This window comes from Lonchura striata, chromosome 16 (genome assembly GCF_050655825.1).
Source record: "Lonchura striata isolate lonStrDom1 chromosome 16, ASM5065582v1, whole genome shotgun sequence".
Lineage (NCBI taxonomy): Eukaryota > Metazoa > Chordata > Aves > Passeriformes > Estrildidae > Lonchura > Lonchura striata.
Genome location: NC_140718.1, coordinates 5,536,744 through 5,556,562, shown reverse-complemented (window position 1 = coordinate 5,556,562; position 19,819 = coordinate 5,536,744). Strand labels below are relative to the sequence as shown.

The following is a 19,819-nucleotide window of genomic DNA, read 5'->3' as shown; positions in this document are numbered from 1 at the left end:
TTTATTTTGCCGTTTTACACCAACAAAAAATTCAGATTTTCCAGCGGGAGCGGGAGGCACATCCCGGATTTGGGGATTTTCGTGGCATAAAATCCGATTTTACATTTTTTTGGGAGTAAACTCACTTTTCCAAGCCTGAATTCCCTCAGACTTGGCCAAAAACGGGGAAAAAACCTCAAAATTCGCCCCTAAATGGGGAGAAAATGCCAAATTTTGTGGCTCTGGGGCTTGTGTCCCCTTTTTTCCCCGATTTTCCCATTTTTTCCCCGATTTTCCCATTTTCCCCCCCGATTTTCCCATTTCCCCCGATTTTCCCCCTGTTTTCCCTGATTTTCCCTCTTTTCCCTCATTTTTCTCTCCTCCCCACCCAGATTTTCCCGATTTTTCCCGATTTTTGCCCTTTTTGAAGGGAAAACACCCCCGCCCCCGCCCCTCCGCGGCACCCTCATCATTTCTGAGGTTTTTTTAGGGAAAAAAACCCAAAAATTCCTTTTTTTTAAGCGAAAAACGCTCTGTTTTGAGGGAACATCAGGGATTTGGGGGTTTCCACGGGAATTTTTTTGCTTTTTTTGCGGAATTTTGCCTCTTTAATAAAAACCCAACCTCGACTCCGCGTGCGTGACGTGAAAAGGCGCTGAACTCTGCGGCTTTGGGTGAAAATCCCCGAATTTGATGATTTTAGAATGAACACATCCTTAATTTGGGGGTTTTTAACGGGAAAAAATTCATTTTGTTTCCCCCATGTGGGGGGGGGGCAACCCCCCCCAATTTCGCCCCTTCACGAAGAAAACCCGCCCCGGCAGAGCGGACCCACCCAAACTCCGCCCCTTGGCTGGGGAAACGCCCCGAATTCCACGTTTTTATCGTGAAAAAACCCCCAAAATTCGCCTTTTTTTGGGTAAAAACCCGGCGGGCGGCGCTGGCGCCCCCTAGCGGCTCGGAGGTCCCCGCGCAGCGCGGCGGGACGCGCCGCCACAAGATGGCGGCCGCGCGCGGTGCGCGCCGGGAGTCGTAGTTCAAACCTCATCGCTGATACACGGCCCCCCTCGCTCAGCGACTACAGCTCCCGTCACGCACCGCGCGCCGGCCGAGGCAGAAAATGGCGGCGCGCCGCGGCGCACGCCGGGAATCGTAGTCCGCCCCGCCCCGCCGCCAACGGAAGAGGCGGGGCTAAAGGACTACCAGCCCCGTCGCCCCCCGCGGCCGCGCATGCGCCCGGGGCGGAAGTCGGAGGCGGGGGCCGCGCGCGTGGCGTCGCCTCAGCGTCTGTTCGGGGAGGCCGCGCGGGGCTCGCGGGTCCTGTCGCGACAGAGCGGAGCTGTCGGCGATAGAGGAGCAGGTGAGGGCCGGGGGGGTGGGGGGGTGAGGGAGGGGAGGGGGGGGAGGGGAGGGGGAGGGGCGAGGCCCGCGCGCGGCCTTGGCGGGAGCGGGGGGGGGGGGGGGGGCGGCGTGAGGGGAGAAAAAAAGCGGAAATGTGAGGGGAAAAGTGGGGAAAATCGGGGGGAAAATGGGAAATTTGGGGGGAAATTCTGAGGTGAGGGGGGAAAAATGGGATTTGGGGTGAAAAAGGGGAAAATTTGGGGGGGAAATGGGGGAAATTTGGGGGAAAATGGGGAAATTTGAGGTAAAAAATTGGGAAATTTGGGGGGAAAATGGGGAAATTTGAGGTAAAAAATGGGAAATTTGGGGGGAAAATTGGGAAATTCTGAGGTGAGGGAGGAAAAAATGGGAATTGGGATGAAAAATGGGGAATTTGGGGGGAAAATGGGGAAATTTGAGGTAAAAATGGGGAATTTAGGGGGAAATGGGGAAATTCTGAGGTGAGGGAGGAAAAAATGGGATTTTGGGTAAAAAATATGAAATTTTGAGGCAGGGGAGGTAAAAATGGGATTTTGGGTAAAAAACAGGGAAATTTTGAGGTGAGTGACTTAAAACTGGGATTTTGGGTAAAAAATGAGGAAGTTTTGGGTGAAAAATTGGGAAATTCTGGGGTGAGGGAGGAAAAAATGGGAATTTGGGGTGAAAAAGGGGGAAATTTGAGGTAAAAAATGGGGAAATTTGAGGTAAAAAATGGGGAAATTTAGGGGGAAAATGGGGAAATTTGAGGTAAAAATGGGGAAATTTAGGGGGAAAATGGGGAAATTCTGAGGTGGGGGAGGAAAAAATGGGAATTTGGGTAAAAAGTGGGAAATTTTGAGGCAGGGGAGGTAAAAATGGGATTTTGGGTAGAAAATAGGGAAATTTTGAGGTGAGTGACTTAAAACTGGGATTTTGGGTAAAAAATGAGGAAGTTTTGGGTGAAAAATTGGGAAATTTTGGGGTGAGGGAGGAAAAAATGGGAATTTGGGGTGAAAAATGGGGAATTTAAGGGGAAAATGGGGAAATCTAGGGGGAAAATGGGGAAATTCTGAGGTGAGGGGGGAAAAATGGAATTTGGGGTGAAAAAGGGGGAAATTTGGGGTGAAAATGGGGAAATTTTGAGGCAAGGGAGGAAAAAATGGGAATTTGGGTAAAAAGTGGGAAATTTTGAGGCAAGGGAGGTAAAAATGGGATTTTGGGTAAAAAATATGAAATTTTGAGGCAAGGGAGGTAAAAATGGGAATTTGGGTAAAAAATGAGGAAGTTTTGGGTGAAAAATTGGGAAGTTTTGGGGTGAGGGAGGAAAAAATGGGAATTTGGGGAAAATAAAACAAATTTTGGGCAAAGGGGGAGCTCGGGATGGGGAAATGGGGTTTGGGGGAAAAGTGGAGATTTGGGAGAAAAAAGGGATTAAAAACAATTAAAAATGAGTCGTGAGGGGAAAGCGAAAGTTTAAAAAGGGAAGTGTGAGGGGAAAAAGAAAAGTTTTGGTGAAAAAGGTTTGGGTGAAAAAGGGGAGGTTTTGGTTAAAAAGAAAGTCTTGGGGGAAATTGGGATTTTTTGAGGGGAAAAAGGCGGAAAATGGGATTTTAGAGGGGGAAAAAATGGGATTTTGGGTGAAAAAAGGGGAAATTTGGGGTGAGGGAAGAGAAAATGGGATATTGGATAAAAAAGGGGAAAAATTTGGGGTGAAGGAGGAAAAAATGGGATTTTGGGTGAAAAATGGGGAAAATTTGAGGTGAGGGAGGAAAAATTGGGATTTTTTAGGTAAAAATGGGGAAATTCAGGGTGAAAAATAGGGGAAATTTTGGGTTTGGGGTATAAAAAATGGGATTTTGGGCAAAAAGGGAAAAAATTGAGGTGAGGGAAGAAAAAATGGAATTTTGGGGGTGAAAAGAGATTTTTTAAGGTCATGAGGGGAAAAAACGGGATTTGGGGTTAAAAATAAGATTTTAGGGGTTCGTGAGGGGAAGGTTGGGATTTCGGGGAGTTTTGAGGGGGAAAAGGGAATTTTTGAGGGGAAAATGTTGATTTTTGGGGGATTTTTGAAGGGAAAATGGTGGTTTTTGGGAGGTTTGTGAGGGGAAAAGCGGAATTTGGGGGAAAAAAATGGGATTTTGAGGGGAAAATTGGGATTTTGGGGTAAAAAATGAGGGTTTGAGGAGGGAAAAGCGGATTCGAGCGGAAAGAAGGCGATTTTGGATGAAAAAAAGGATTTTTTGGTAAGTGTGGGGAAATTTGGGGTAAAATAGAGGGGAAAATGGGAATTTTGGGGTATTTCTGCAGGAAAATGGGAATATGAGAAAAAAATGAATTTTTGGTGGAAAATGGATTTTTTTTTTTTGAGGTGTGGGGTTTTGGGGAGTTTTTGAGGATAAAACTGATTTTTTTAGGAGTTTCAGGGTTTGTGAGGGGAAAAATTGGAGTTTTTTGGGGGGAAAGTGTTTTTAGTGGGAAAAAACCGATTTTTAAAAAGTTTTTGAGGGGAAAAATGAAGTTTGAGGGAGTTTAGGGTTTTTAGGAGAGCTGAGGAGTAAAAGTTGAAATTTTTTGGGGTTTTAAAGTAAAAATTGGAGTTTGGAGGATTCTGAGGGGACAAATTGTCGTTTTGGGGGAAAAACAGAATTTTGGGGTGTTGGGAGGGGAAAAATGGAGATTTTTAAAGTTTGTGAAGTAAAATTTAATCAGAATTCATTTTATGAGGTGAAACTTTAAAATTTAATTTAAATTTATGAGGTAAAAAAGCGATTTTGAGGAAGAAAAGTGAGATTTCGGGGGAAATTGGGGAATTTTGAGGAGAAGAATGAAGATTTTGGAGTTGTGAGGGAGGAAAAGGATTTGGGGGAAAGACAAAGGTAAAAAAGTGGATTTTTGTGGAGATTTGAGGGGAAAAAAGTAATGTTTAGGGGAATTGTGAGGGAAAAAGTGAATTTTGAGAAAATTCTGAGGCGAAAATTAAGTTTTTTCGGGGTGTTTTGTAAAAAAAGTAATTTTATTGGAATTTTGAGGGGAAAAGTGAATTTTGGCGGAGAGTTGTGAGGAGAAAATGGATTTTTTTTGGTGTTTTGTTAAAAAAAAGAGGAATTTTAGGGGAATTCTGAGGAGTTTGGGGAGTGGAAGTGGTCGTAAGTAGGAAAAATTTAATTTTTGTGGGGGGAAAAAACGTTTTTGTGGAAATTGTGAGGGGAAATTTGGGGTTTGGGGCAGTTCTGAGGGGATTTTGGGGAGAAAAAACCATTTTTTAGGGAAGTTGTGAGGGAGAAAAGTGGGATTTTGAGAGAAAAATGGAGTTTTTTTAAAAGTGTGAGGGGGGAAAAATGAAATTTGAAGGAGCCTTGAGAGGAAAGGGTCAAAAATTCTCATTTTAGGGAAAAAGTTATTTATTTTAGGGCGCTGTGAGGAGAAAAAAGGATTTTGAGTGAAAAAAAAGTTGTTTTGGGAAGGAAAAGTGGATTTTGAGCGGAAAAAAAAGTGATTTTGGGGGGAAATGGATTATTGGAGTTGGAAAAAAAGTGATTTTGGGAAGGAAAATGAGATTTTAGGGGAATTTCCAGAGAAGTTTAGGGAGTTTGTGAAGGAAAATGGGGATTTTGGGTTTAAAATGGGAATTCATGTAGGAAAACAGAATTTTGGGGAGAAAAATAGGATTTTGGGTTTAAAAGTGAGAATTCATGCGGGAAAATGGCAATTTCGGGGAGAAAAGTGGGGATATTGGGTTAAAAATGGGAATTCATGTAGGGAAATGGGAATTTTGGGGAGAAAAATTGGATTTTGGATTAAAAAGTGGGAATCTTGTAGGAAAATGGGGATTTTGGGAAGAAAAATGGGAATTTTGGGTTAAAAAGTGAGAATTCCTGTAGGAAAATGGGAATTTTGAGGAGAAGATGGGGACTTTTGGGTTAAAAAGTGGGAATTCCTGTAGTAAAATGGGGATTTTGGGGAGAAAAGTGGGGATTTTGGGTTATAAAAGGGTTTTTTTAGGGTGGGAGGGAAGTTTTGGGGTCAGTGAGGGGGGATTTGGGGCAGGGGGAATTTGGGGAATTTGGGGGATTTGGGACTGTAGGAATGGGGGATTTGGGGAATTTGGGGATGCAGGAATGGGGGATTTGGGGCTGTAGGATTTGGGGATTTTGGGGATGTAGGATTTGGGGGATTCAGGGGATTTTGGGGATGTAGGATTTGGGGGATTTTGGAGATTTGGGGTTTTAGGAACTTGGGGATTTTGGGGGTTTGGGACAAAGGGATTTTGGGAATTTGGGTCTATAGGAACGGGGATTTTGGGGATTTGGGTCTATAGGAACGGGGGGATTTTGGGGGTTTGGGGCACAGGGATTTTGGGGATTTGGGGCACAGGGATTTTTGGGATTTGGGTCTATAGGAACTTGGGGATTTTGGGGGTTTGGGACACAGGGATTTTTGGGATTTGGGTCTATAGGAACTTGGGGATTTTGGGGATTTGGGACACAGGGATTTTGGGGATTTGGGTCTATAGGAACTGGGGGATTTTGGGGATTTGAGGCACAGGGATTTGGGGGATTTGGGGCACAGGGATTTTGGGGATTTGGGGCACAGGGATTTTTGGGATTTGGGTCTATAGGAACGGGGGGATTTGGGGCACAGGGATTTTGGGGATTTGGGGCACAGGGATTTTTGGGATTTGGGTCTATAGGAACGGGGGGATTTGGGGCACAGGGATTTTGGGGATTTGAGGCACAGGGATTTTGGGGATTTGGGTCTATAGGAACTTGGGGATTTTGGGCACAGGGATTTTGGGGATTTTGGACACAGGGATTTTGGGGATTTGGGTCTATAGGAACTGGGGGATTTTGGGGATTTGAGGCACAGGGATTTGGGGGATTTGGGGCACAGGGATTTTGGGGATTTGGGGCACAGGGATTTGGGGGATTTGGGTCTGTAGGAACTTGGGGATTTGGGGGATTTGGGTCTATAAGAACGGGGGGATTTTGGGGATTTTGGACACAGGGATTTTGGGGATTTGGGGCACAGGGATTTTGGGGATTTTGAACACAGGGATTTTGGGGATTTTGAACACAGGAATTTTGGGGATTTTGAACACAGGGTTTGGGGGATCTGGGGGATGTGGGGGGCCCTGACTCCCGCGTTCCCAGCGCTGGGATGTACAATGGGATCGGGCTGTAGGAACGGGGGGATTTTGGGGATTTGGGGCACAGGGATTTTGGGGATTTTGGACACAGGGATTTTGGGGATTTTGGACACAGGGATTTGGGGGATCTGGGGGATGTGGGGGGCCCTGACTCCCGCGTTCCCAGCGCTGGGATGTACAATGGGATCGGGCTGCCGACGCCGCGGGGCAGCGGCACCAACGGCTACGTCCAGCGCAACCTCTCGGCCCTGCGGCCCAAGAAAGGGGGGGCGGGCGGGGACCCCCCCCCCGGCGAGGAGGAGCTGAGGCGCCTGGAGGCCGCCCTGGCCAAGAAACCCAACGCCGACATCCTCGACCACCAGCGCAAGCGGAGGGTGGAGCTGAAATGCCTGGAGCTGGCCGAGCTGATGGAGGAGCAGGGGTGAGCGCCACACACCCCAAAAACGCGCCCCAACCGGGGGAAAATGGCCTCGAAACGTCCCGGGAAAACCTGGGGAAAATGAGGCAAGAATAGGTCAAAGCAGCCCTGGAATATTGTGGGAAAACCGGGTTAAAATACCCAAAAGTGCCGGTAAAAATGGGCGTTGATATCTCCAGAATACCCGGTAAAAAGGAGCCCGAAATACCCAGAAATAGCCCCAAAAACAGGCCCAAACACCCCCAAAAATACCGTGGAAAAAAGAGTCTAAAAAGAGCTCAAAATACCCAGAAATATTCTCAAAAATAGGTTCAAATATCAAACCTGGGGGAAATCACCTCGAAATGTCCCGGGAAAACCTGGGGAAAACGGGCTCGGAATGAGGCAAGAGTAGGTCAGAACAGCCCTGGAATATTGTGGAAAAACCAGGTTAAAATACCCAAAAGTGCCGGTAAAAATGGGCGTTGATATCCCCAAAATACCCGGTAAAAAGGAGCCCAAAATACCCGGTAAAAAGGAGCCCAAAATACCCAGAAATATTCCCAAAAACAGGTCTGAATTTCCCCAAAAATTCCCTGGAGAAAGGAGCCCAAAATACCCAGAAATATTCCCAAAAACAGGCCTGAATTTCCCCAAAAATTCCCTGGAGAAAGGAGCCCAAAATACCCAGAAAAAGCCCCAAAAAGAGGCCCAAACACCCCCAAAAATACCCTGGAAAAAAGAGCCCAAAATACCCAGAAATGGCCCAAAAACAGGCCTGAGCTTTCCCAGAAATTCCCTGGAGAAAAGGGCCCAAAATACCCAGAAATAGCCCCAAAAATGGGCCCAAACACGCCCAGAATACAGTGGTTAAAAGCAGAGAAAGAGCTCTAAAATATCCGGAAATAACCCCAAAAATAGTCCCAGGCAGCCCAGAAATACCCTGGAAAAAAGAACCCAAAATGAGCCCAAAATACCCAAAAATAGCCCCAAAAATAGTCCCAAACATCCCCAAAAATACCCTGGAGAAAAGAGCCCAAAATACCACAAAGTAGCCCCAAAACAGCTTGGAGAAAAAAGCCCAAAGTACCAAAAATGGCCCCAAAATTAGCCCCAAATGCCCCAAAAATATTCTGGAAAAAAAATCCCCAAATTCTTCTCAATTTCCCCCAAAATCCTCCCAAAATTTCCCTCAAAATCTCCTTTAAACCCCTCAAAATCCTCCCAAAATTTCCTAAATTCCCCCAAAATTTCCCTAAACCCCCCAAAATTTCCCCAAATCCCCCCAGACCCCCTCGGGACCCCTCCCCAAATTCGGGGTCCCCCCCCTGACACCCCAAATCCCCCTTTAAACCCCCCAAAATCCCTTTTAATATCCCCAAACCCCCCTAAAATCTCCTTTAAACGCCCCAAATTCCCCCCAAAATTTCCCAAAATCCCCCGAAATTTCCCCAAAATCCCCCCAGACCCCCTCGGGACCCCTCCCCAAATTCGGGGTCCCCCCCTGACACCCCAAATCCCCCTTTAAACCCCTCAAAATCCCTTTTAATACCCCAACCCCCCCTAAAATCTCCTTTAAACCCCCCAAAATCCCCCCAAAATTTCCCGAAATCCCCCAAAATTTCCCCAAAATCCCCCCAGACCCCCTCAGGACCCCTCCCCAAATTCAGGGGTCCCCCCTGACACCCCAAATCCCCTTTTAAACCCCTCAAAATCCCTTTTAATACCCCCAAATCCCCCTAAAATCTCCTTTAAACCCCCCAATTCCCCCCAAAATTTCCCAAAATCCCCCAAAATTTCCCCAAAATCCCCCCAGACCCCCTCAGGACCCCTCCCCAAATTCAGGGGTCCCCCCTGACACCCCAAATCCCCCTTTAAACCCCCCAAAATCCCTTTTAATCCCCCAAACCCCCCCAAAAATCTCCTTTAAACCCCCCAAAATCCCCCCAGAATTTCCCGAAATCCCCCCAAAATTTCCCGAAATCCCCCGAAATTTCCCCAAATCCCCCCAAAACCCCCTCGGGACCCCTCCCCAAATTCGGGTCCCCCTTTTCCCCTGTTGCAGCTACTCGGCCGAGGAGATCGAGGCCAAGGTGGCCACGTTCCGCACGATGCTGCTGGAGAAGGACGAGGGGCTCGGCGACCCCGAGCAGAAACCCACGTGAGCCCCCTCATTTGCATAATTAGCATAATTAGCTGCATGGCGCCTCGTTAACCGCCGTCCCCGAGGGGGTTTTGGGGGAAAAAAATGGAATTTTGGGGGGAAAAAAGGAGTTTTTTGGGGTGGTTTGAGTGGGAATTGGGGATTTTGGGGTCGTTAGTAGCAAGATAAGTTTGTTAATTAGGTTCATTAGCATAATTAGCGTAATTATATCTCATTAATCAGCTCCCCAGAGAGGTTTGTGGGGGGAAAAGGGAATTTTGGGGGGGAAAAAAAGGAGATTTTTTGGGGTGGTTTGAGTGGGAATTGGGGATTTTGGGGTCGTTAGTAGCAAGATAAGTTTGTTAATTCGCTTCATTAGCATAATTAGCTTAATTATACCTCCTTAGCTCCCCAGAGAGGTTTGTAGGGGGAAAAAGGGAATTTTGGGGAGGAAAAAAGGAGATTTTTTGGGGTGGTTTGAGTGGGAATTGGGGATTTTTCAATTACTACCAAAATAAGTTCGTTTATTAGCTTAATTAGCCTAATTGTCTTAATTATCTCTTCTTAATCAGCTCCCCAGAGAGGTTTTTGGGGGAAAAAAGTGAATTTTGGGAGAGAAAAAAAAAAATGAGGTTTTTGGTGGGATTTGTGTGGAAATTGGAGATTTTTCGGTCATTAATACTAAAATAACTTTGTTAATTACCTTAATTACCAGTCATTAACCAGCCCTGGTAATTGGGGGGAGGTTGGGGTGGGGAAAAAAGGGAATTTTGGGTGAGAAAAAGGCGATTTTTGGAGGGAAATTGTGAATTTTGGGAGGAAAATTGGGGGTTTTAAGCTCATTAGCGATCTCAATATTCGTTAATGAAGCCTTAATTAATTAGTTTTTGTTAATGACGATTAATTGAGGTGCAGGATTTTGGGATTTGCTGTCTTTGATCCTTTTAACTTCTAATAAAGAGAGGAAATTCGGGTTTTTTGGTGACCAACAGCATCATTAACCACCTGAAAAACACTTCCTTTAATTAATTAACCTTTGTTAGTTAGAATTAATTAAAAAGTGATTTTTAAGTAATTTCTGCTGCCTTAATTTGAATTTTTAACTCTCAAAACCACCAAAAATTAACAATTTTGGGGGGGATTTTCGCGTTTTTTTTGTGGGACTTTCACCGTGCCTTACCCAAAATGAGTTAATTAATGCACGTGTTGATTAATTATGCTAATTAGCGCCACGGAGACGCACCAGCTGGCCGAGGCTAACGAGCGCAAGAACGAGCGGCTCCGCGCCGCCTTCGGCATCAGCGACTCCTACGTGGACGGCTCCGCCTTCGAGCCCGGCCGGCGGCCCCGGGAATCCCCCCAGGAGCCCCCCCAGGAGCCCCCCAGGTACCCCAAAATTCCCGAAAATCACAAAATTCCCAAAAATTCCTGAAATTCCCAAAAAAATCCCGTTAAAAACACAAAAATCCCTGAAAAAATCCCGTTAAAATTGTCAAAATTACACTAAAAAAAAAATCCTCCAGGGAACTCCCCCAGGAGCCCCCCAGGTACCCCAAAATTCCCAAAAATCACAAAATTCCCGGAATTCCTGAAATTCCCGAAAAAATCCCGTTAAAAGCACAAAAATCCCTGAAAAAATCCCGTTAAAATGGTCAAAATTGACCCAAAATTCCCCCCCGGGAGCCGCCTCAGGAGCCCCCCAGGTACCCAAAATTCCCGGAATTCCCGGAATTCCCGAAAATCCTGAAATTCCCAAAAAAATCCCGGTAAAAACACAAAAATCCCTGAAAAAATCCCGTTAAAATCGTCAAAATTGACCCAAAATTCCCCCCCCGGGAGCCGCCTCAGGAGCCCCCCAGGTACCCCAAATTCCCGAAATTCCCGGAATTCCCGAAAATCCTGAGATTCCCGAAAAAATCCCGTTAAAAACACGAAAATCCCTGAAAAAATCCCGTTAAAATCGTCAAAATTGACCCAAAATTCCCCCCCCGGGAGCCGCCTCAGGAGCCCCCCAGGTACCCAAAAATTCCCGAAAATCACAAAATTCCCAAAAATCCTGAAATTCCCAAAAAAATCCCGTTAAAAACAAAAAAATCCCTGAAAAAATCCCGTTAAAATCGTCAAAATTACGCTAAAAAAATCTTCCAGAGAACTCCCCCAGGAGCCCCCCCAGGAGCCCCCCAGGTACCCCAAAATTCCCAAAAATCACAAAATTCCCAAAAATCCTGAAATTCCCAAAAAAATCCCGTTAAAAACACAAAAATCCCTGAAAAAATCCCGTTAAAATTGTCAAAATTACACTAAAAAAAATCCTCCAGGGAACTCCCCCAGGAGCCCCCCCAGGTACCCCCCAAAATTCCCAAAAATCACAAAATTCCCAAAAACCGTTAAAAACACAAAAGTCCCTGAAAAAATCCCGTTAAAATCGTCAAAATTACCCTAAAAAATTCCCCCAGGAGTCCCCCCAGGTACCCAAAAATTCCCAAAAAAGCCCACCCAAAATTCCCCCAAAATTCCCTTAAAATCCCCCCAAAATTTTCCCCAAAATTCCCACAAAAACCCACCCAAAATCCCCCCAAAATTCTCTCTAAAATCCCCCCAAAATTCCCTTAAAATCCCCCCAAAATTCCCTTAAAATCCCCCCAAAATTCCCTTAAAATCCCCTGAAAATTCTCCCTAAAATCCCCCCAAAATTCCCCCCAAAATTTCCCCAAATCCCCCCAAAATTCCCTTAAAATCCCCCCAAAATTTCCCCCAAAATTCCCCCAAAATTCTCCCTAAAATCCCCCCAAAATTCTCCCTAAAATCCCCCCAAAATTCCCCGTAAAATTCCCTCAAATCCCCCCAAAATTCCCTTAAAAACCCCCAAAATTCTCTCTAAAATCCCCCCAAAATTCCTTTAAAATCCCCCCAAAATTCCTTTAAAATCCCCCCAAAATTCTCCCTAAAATCCCCCCAAAATTCCCCCCAAAATTCTCCCTAAAATCCCCCCAAAATTCCCCCCAAAATTTCCCCAAATCCCCCCAAAATTCTCCCTAAAATCCCCCCAAAATTCCCCCCAAAATTTCCCCAAATCCCCCCAAAATTCTCCCTAAAATCCCCCCAAAATTCCCCCAAAATCCCCCCAAAATTTCCCCTAAATTGTCTCAATTCTTCTAAAATCTCCCAAATTCCCCCAAATCCACTGAAAATCCCCCAAACTCCCCAAAATTGCCCAAAATCCCCCAAAATCTCCCCGAATCCCGCAGCGCTCCCCCCGAGCCGTCCAGCTCCCGCTCGCCGTCCCCGAAGCAGAAGAAGAAGAAGAAGAAGAAGGATCGGGGCAGGTGAGGGGAAATTTGGGGAATTTGGGGAATTTTGGGGAATTTTGGGATTTTTGGAGATTTTTGGGGAATTTTGAGGGGTTTGGGGTAAATTTGGGGGGATTTTTGGGGGAGAATTTTTGGGGTTTTTGGGAGGATTTTGAAGCGAAAGGGGAGGAAGGATCGGGGCAGGTGAGGGGAAATTTGGGGAATTTTGGGGATTTTTGGAGATTTTGGGGATTTTTGGAGAGATTTTGAGGGATTTGGGGGATTTTGGGCTGAAATTGCAGGGATTCTGGGGAATTTTGGGGGGATTTGGGATGAATTATGGATGGAATTTGTGGGATTCTTGGATTTTGGGTGGAATTTGTGGATTTTGGGAGGAATTTATGGAATTTTGGGAGGAATTTTGGGCTTTTGGACGGAATTTATGATAATTTGGGGATTTCAGGTTAAAATTGGGGAATTTCGAGTGGAATTTGTTGATTTTGGGTGGAATTTGGGAACTTCGGGTGGATTTTGGGAACTTCAAGTGGAATTTGTTGCTTTTAGGCGGAATTTTATGGATTTTAGGTGGAATTTGGGGATTTTAGGTAAAATTTGTGGATTTCCAGTGGAATTTGTTGAATTTTGGTGAAATCTCGGGATTTTTGTGTGGAATTTTGGGGATTTTCAGGTGGAATTTTTGAAATTTCAGGTTTTTGGGTGGAATTTTGGGAATTTTGTGGGTTTTAGGTGGAATTTGGGGAATTTCGGGTTATTTGGGTGTAATTTTAAGAATTTTACGGGTTTGGGGTGGAATTTTGAGAATTTTGGGTTTTTTGGGTGGAATTTTGAGAATTTTGGGTTATTTTTAGGCGGAATTTTGAGAATTCCAGGTTTTTTGGGTGGAATTTGGGGACATTGAAGAATTTTCTGGTGGAGTTTAGAGAGTTTCGGGGTTTTTGGGTGGAATTCTGGGAACTTTCAGATGGAATTTTGGAAATTTCAGGTTTTTGGGTGGAATTTGGGGAATTTTGGGGGTTTTGGATGGAATTTGGGGAATTTTGGGGGTTTGGGGTGGAATTTGGAGAATTTCAGGAACTTTCTGGTGGAATTTAGGGAATTCCGGGTTTTTTGGGGTGGAATTCTGGGAATTTTTGGGTGGAATTTTGGGAATTTCGTGGTTTTTGGGTGGAATTCCGAGAAATTTTCAGGTGAAATTTTGGAAATTCCAGGTTTTTGGATGGAGTTTCGAGAATTTCGGGGGTTTTTGGGTGGAATTTTGAGAACTTCGGGGTTTTTGGGTGGAATTTTGGGAATTTGGGTTTTTGAGTGAATTTTTGGGTGGAATTTTGAGGTTTTCGGGTTTTTTTTGGATAGAATATTGGGAATTTCGGGTGGAATTTTGGGGGTTTTGGGTGGAATTTTGGGAATTTGCGGTTTGTTTGGGGGTGGAATTCCGGGAATTTCCGGGTGGAATTTTGGGAATTCTGGGGTTTTGGTGGTGGAATTCTGGGAATGTCCGGGTGGAATTTTGAGAATTTCGGGTTTTTTGGGTGGAATTTTGAGAATTTCGGGGTTTTTGGGTGGAATTTTGAGAATTTTGGGGTTTTTGGGTGGAATTTTGAGAATTTTGGGGTTTTGGGTGGAATTTTGAGAATTTCGGGTTTTTTTGGTGGAATTTTGAGAATTTTGGGGTTTTTTGGGTGGAATTTTGGGAATTCTGGGGTTTTGGGGGTGGAATTCCGGGAATTTCCGGGTGGAATTTTGGGAATTTTGGGGTCTCCCCCCCCAGGTCCGCCAGCCGCTCCGGGGAGAGGAAGAAGAGCAAGAAGAAGAAGCACAGGTGAGAAAAGGGGCGTGGCCTCACCTGAAAGGGGCGTGGCCTCACCTGAAAGGGGCGTGACCTCACAAACAAAGGGGGCGTGGCTTTATCTGAAAATGGGCGTGGTCTCATCTGCCCAATGGGCGTGGCCAAACCCGCCAAGTGGGCGTGGCCTCACCTCTAATTGGTTATGGCCTTACCTAGAAAGGGGCGTGGCCTCATCTAGAAAGGGGCGTGGCCTCACCGACAAAGTGGGCGTGGTCTAACCCACAAAGTGGGCGTGGTTTAACCCCTAAAGGGGCGTGACCTCACCTCTAATTGGTCATGGCCTCACCTGGAAATGGGGCGTGGCCTCACCCACAAAAGGGGCGTGGTTTCAGCTGGAAATGGGCGTGGCCTCATCTGCCCAATGGGCGTGGCCAAACCCACCAAGTGGGCGTGGCCTCACCTCTAATTGGTTATGGTCTCACCTGAAAGGGGCGTGGCCTCATCTAGAAAGGGGCGTGGCCTCGCCCACCAAGTGGGCGTGGTCTCACCCCTAAAGGGGCGTGGCCTCATTGACCCCGCCCATTTCCCCTCCCCCCCCAGGTCCGAATCCGAGGCCAAGAAGCGAAAGCACCGGTAAGGACGGGCTGGGGGAGGGGCGGGGGGCGTGGCCTCTGGGTGGGCGTGGCCTCTGGGTGGGCGTGGCCTCTGGGTGGGCGTGGTCTCTGGTGGGCGTGGCCGGCCGCTGACGTCCCCGCCCCTCCCGCAGCTCGCCCAGCCCCAAGGCCAAGCACAAGGCCAAGGAGAAGAAGCGCAAGCGGTGAGCCCCTCCCCCTTCTTTAGCCCCTCCCCCCTTGCCCCTCCCCCTCTGACCCCGCTCCGCCCCTCCCCCCGCCCGCAGGTCCACCAGCCAATCGCAGAAGCCGGAGCGCTCTTCCTCCCCGGCCGGCTCCTCCTCCTCCTCGGGCTCCTCCCGCAGCAGGTGAGACCCCCCGGAAAAAACACCCCCCCCCCCCCCCGAGAATCCCCTCCCCCACCCGCCCCTCCCCCCACCCACGGCGCTGCCCCGCCCCCGCAGGTCCCGCAGCGCCCCGGCCCCGCCCGCGGCGCCGGCGCTGCGCCGCCAGGAAGAGGAGCCGGCGCCGCCGCCATTGCCGCCGCCGGCCTCCCCCGCCGCCGCCGCCGCGCCGCCGCCGCAGGTGAGCGCCGGGGCGGGGCCGGGGGGAGGGGCGGGGCCGGGGGGAGGGGGAGGACCCGCCCTCACTGACCCCTCCCCCTTCCCGGCAGGAGCCGCAGCCGGAGCCGCTCGCGCCGCCCTCGCCGGCGCCGTCCCCCGGCGTCGCCGCCGCCGCCGAGCCGCCGCCCGTGAGCCCCGCCCCGGCCCCGCCCTCCCCCTCCCCGTCCCCTCCCCCTCCCCCGAAGCGCTCCGCCCCTCCCCCGCCCTCCTCCTCCTCCTCGCGCCGCTCCCGCACGCGCTCGCGCTCGCGCTCGCGCTCCCGGCGCCGCGGCGGCGGCTCGGCCCGCGGCTCCCGGCGCCGCTCCCGCTCCCGGCCGCGCTCCCGGCGCCGCTCCCGCTCGCGGCCGCGCCGCCGCTCGCGCTCCCGCACGCCGCTCTGGACGCCCAACGCCGCCTCGCCGCCGCGCTGGCCGCTGGCCGGCACGCCGCTGACGCTGCCCAACAGCATCCCCACCTCCGGCTGCGGCCCCGGCGCCGCCGCCGCCGCCGCGCGCTCCCGCAGCCGCTCCCGCCCGCGCCGCCGCTCCCGCTCCCGCCGCCGCTCCCGCTCCCGCCGCTGGGGCCGCTCCCGCAGCCGCTCCCGCTCCCGGCGCCGCTCCCGGTCGCCGATCCGCCGGTCGCGCTCGCCCATCCGCCGCTCGTGGTCGCCCATCCGGCGGTCGCGATCGCGGCGTCGCTCCCGCTCGCGGCGTCGCTCCCGTTCGCGGCGTCGATCACGTTCGCGGCGCCGCTCCCGCTCGCTGTCGCCGTCCCCGGACCGGCGCCGTCGCCGCCGCGCCGCCCGCCGCAGCCGCTCCGACTCGTCGGGCAAATCGCGGCACGGCGGCGCCCGCCGCAGCCGCTCGCTCAGCTCGCCGCTGCCCAAGAAGCGGCCGCGCTCCCGCTCGGCCACGCCGCGGCGGCGCCGCGAGCGCAGCGACAGCGCCTCGCCCGGCCCGGCGCGCCGCTCGCCGTCCCTGCCGCGCACGCCGGCCACCGGCGCCAACGCCACCCGGCTGCCCTCGCCCAACCCCGCCCGCCCCAAGTGGGTCCCGCTGGCCGAGCTGCACCCGCCCCGCGGGGCGCCGGTGACGACGCCGACGCCGACGCCGACACTCGCCGCCGCCTCCAAGTGGGTCCCGATCGGCGGCGCCCAGCCCCCGGCCCTGCAGCCGGCGCCGCCCGGCACCGAGGCCGGCGCCAAAACCGCGCCGGAGCCGCCGGCGGAGGAGAAACCCGAGGCGGCGTCGCCGGGAGCCGCCAAAGCGGCGCCGACGCCGGTGAAAGCGGCCGCGGGAGACGCCAAACCCGGAGTCGGCGACGCCAAACCAGCGGCGGGTGAGGCCAAACCGGGCGTGAGCGAGGTGAAAATGGCCAACGGCGACGCCAAAGCGCCGGCGGCCGTCACCGCGGCGCCGAGCGTCGCCAAGGCCGAGGTGCCGCCCTCGCCGCCCGCCAAGGCCGCGCCGGCGCCGAGCGTCCCCAGATCGCCGGCGCCGCCCGATGCCAAACCGGCGCCGAGCGTCCCCAAATCGCCGGAGCCGCCCAAAGCCGCGCCCGCCGCCAAGGCCGAGCCCGGCCGCGCCTCCCCGGCGCCCGCCCGGCCGCCGCCGCCGCCGCCGCCGGGGCTGCCGCGGGTGCTGGCGCGGCCGCCCGGCCCCGCCGCCGCGGCGCCACCCGTGGGCGCGTCGCTGCTGCCGGCGGCGCGGCTCAGCCTCCCCTCGTCGCCCGTGGCCGCCTCGGCGCTGCCGCCGCTCGGCGCCAAGGCCGCCCCGGCGCGGCTCGGCGGCGCCAAACCCGCCGCCCGCGCCGCCGCCGCCGCCGTGCCCGCCGGCGTCAGCCCCCTGGGCGCCGCCATCCTGCGCGCCAGCGCCGACGCCAACGCCAAGGCCACGGCCATGGCCAGGGCCGCCGGAGCCACCGGCATCACCAGTATGACCAGTATGACCAGTATGACCGGCATCGCCAGTATGACCAGCATGACCAGCATCACCAGTATGACCAGTGCCGCCAGTAAGGCCACCGGCGCTCCCAGTTTGGGCAGCGGCGGCGTCATCGTCACCAGAGCCGCCGCCGGCGCGGCTCCCAGCGCTCCCAGTTTGACCAGTACGACCAGTCCGGGGAGAGTCGGTGCTGGGATTGTCCCTAAAGCCACCGGCGGGACCAGTCCGGGTGTCACCAGTGCGACCAGTGTGACCAGTTTGACCAGTGCAGCGGCTCCCAGTTTGACCAGTGCAACCAGTTTGACCAGTGCGGCGGCTCCCAGTGTCACCAGTGTCACCAGTTTGACCAGTGTGGCAGCTCCCAGTTTGACCAGTTTGACCGGTGCGGCGGCTCCCAGTGTCACCAGTTCAACCAGTTTGACCAGTGCTGCGACTCCCAGTTCGACCAGTTTGACCGGTGCTGCGACTCCCAGTTCAACCAGTACGACCAGTTTGACCGGTGCTGCGGTTCCCAGTACAACCAGTTTGAGCAGTGCTGCGGCTCCCAGTTTGACCAGTTCAACCACTGCTACAGCTCCCAGTGTCACCAGTACAACCAGTTTGACCAGTGCTGCGGCTCCCAGTGTGACCAGTTTGACCAGTGAGGCGGCTCCCAGTTCGACCAGTTTGACCAGTGCTGTGGCTCCCAGTGTGACCAGTTTGACCAGTGCGGCAGCTCCCAGTGTCACCAGTTTGACCAGTGCGGCGGCTCCCAGTTCGACCAGTTTGACCGGTGCTGCGGCTCCCAGTTCAACCAGTTTGACCGGTGCTGCGGCTCCCAGTACAACCAGTTTGACTGGTGCTGTGGCTCCCAGTGTCACCAGTTTGACCAGTGCTGCGGCTCCCAGTACAACCAGTTTGAGCAGTGCTGTGGCTCCCAGTATCACCAGTTTGACCAGTTCCACGGCTCCCAGTTTAACCAGTATCACCAGTTTGACCAGTTCCACGGCTCCCAGTTTAACCAGTATCACCAGTACGACCGGTTCCACGGCTCCCGGTGCCGCCAGTGCTGCCGTTCTCAGCGCCACCAGTTTGACCAGTGCTCCCAGTATGAGCAGCGCTGCTCCCAGTTTGACCAGTGGCACCCGTGCTGCAGCTCCCAGTGCTCCCAGTACCATCACGGCAGCGGCTCCCAGTGCTCCCAGTAACACCAGTACCGTCGTGGCAGCAGCTCCCAGTACCACCAGTAACAGCGTGGTGGCGGCTCCCAGTGCTCCCAGTTCCACCATGACACCGGCTCCCAGTGCTCCCAGTATCACCAGTGCCGCGCCTCAGAGCGTTCCCAGTGCTCCCAGTTTGACCAGTGGCACCAGTGCTGCGGCTCCCAGTGCTCCCAGTAACACCAGTATGGGTATGGTGACAGCTCCCAGTGCTCCCAGTATCACCGTGGCAGCAGCTCCCAGTGCTCCCAGTTTGACCAGTGGCACCAGTGCTGCGGCTCCCAGTGCTCCCAGTGCTCCCAGTACCATCATAGCAGCGGCTCCCAGTGCTCCCAGTATCACTGTGGCAGCGGCTCCCAGTGCTCCCAGTGCTCCCAGTATCACCGTGGCAGCGGCTCCCAGTGCTCCCAGTGCTCCCAGTATCACAAGTACGGGCATGGCAGCAGCTCCCAGTGCTCCCAGTACCACCAGTATGGGCACACTGATGGCACCCAGTGCTCCCAGTATCACCAGTGCGGCACCTCAGAGCATTCCCAGTATCACCAGTACCACCGTGGCTGCATCTCCCAGTGCTCCCAGTGCTCCCAGTACCGGCCCACCAGCGGCTCCCAGTGCTCCCAGTATCACCATGGCAGCAGCTCCCAGTGTTCCCAGTGCTCCCAGTATCACTGTGGCTGCGGCTCCCAGTGCTCCCAGTACCGGCACAGCAGCGGCTCCCAGTGCTCCCAGTTCCATCATGGAAACCGCTCCCAGTATCACCAGTACTGGGATAACCAGCGCTCCCAGTGCCACCAGTAGCACCAGTAACAGCGTGGCTGCGGCTCCCAGTGCTCCCAGTATCACCAGTACCGGCACACCAGCGGCTCCCAGTGCTCCCAGTGCTCCCAGTATCACCGTGGCAGCGGCTCCCAGTATCACCAGTACCGGCACACCAGCGGCTCCCAGTGCTCCCAGTATCACTATGGCAGCAGCTCCCAGTGCTCCCAGTGCTCCCAGTATCACTATGGCAGCAGCTCCCAGTGCTCCCAGTGCTCCCAGTATCACCGTGGCAGCGGCTCCCAGTGCTCCCAGTGCTCCCAGTATCACCGTGGCAGCGGCTCCCAGTGCTCCCAGTGCTCCCAGTATCACTGTGGCAGCAGCTCCCAGTGCTCCCAGTGCTCCCAGTATCACCGTGGAAGCGGCTCCCAGTGCTCCCAGTGCTCCCAGTATCACCAGTACCGGCACACCAGCGGCTCCCAGTGCTCCCAGTGCTCCCAGTGCCCCCAGTATCACCAGTACCGGCACACCAGTGGCTCCCAGTGCTCCCAGTATCACCGTGGCAGCGGCTCCCAGTGCTCCCAGTG

General features: G+C 52.6%; 1 protein-coding gene across 1 annotated transcript in view; it reads left to right on the top strand.

Moving 5' to 3' along the window:
* Window positions 1-1,209: 1,209 nt before the first annotated feature.
* LOC110483994 (uncharacterized) overlaps window positions 1,210-19,819 on the top strand; it is a 28,504-nt gene continuing 9,894 nt past the window's right edge. The window contains exons 1-11 of the mRNA XM_085593508.1: window positions 1,210-1,339; window positions 6,489-6,905; window positions 8,947-9,042; window positions 10,252-10,410; window positions 12,273-12,350; window positions 14,104-14,154; window positions 14,722-14,754; window positions 14,888-14,938; window positions 15,020-15,100; window positions 15,197-15,317; window positions 15,406-19,736. Coding sequence (XP_085449634.1) covers window positions 6,658-6,905; window positions 8,947-9,042; window positions 10,252-10,410; window positions 12,273-12,350; window positions 14,104-14,154; window positions 14,722-14,754; window positions 14,888-14,938; window positions 15,020-15,100; window positions 15,197-15,317; window positions 15,406-19,736 — 5,249 coding nt within the window. The 5' untranslated portion in view covers window positions 1,210-1,339; window positions 6,489-6,657. The remainder of the gene's footprint in view (window positions 1,340-6,488; window positions 6,906-8,946; window positions 9,043-10,251; window positions 10,411-12,272; window positions 12,351-14,103; window positions 14,155-14,721; window positions 14,755-14,887; window positions 14,939-15,019; window positions 15,101-15,196; window positions 15,318-15,405; window positions 19,737-19,819) is intronic.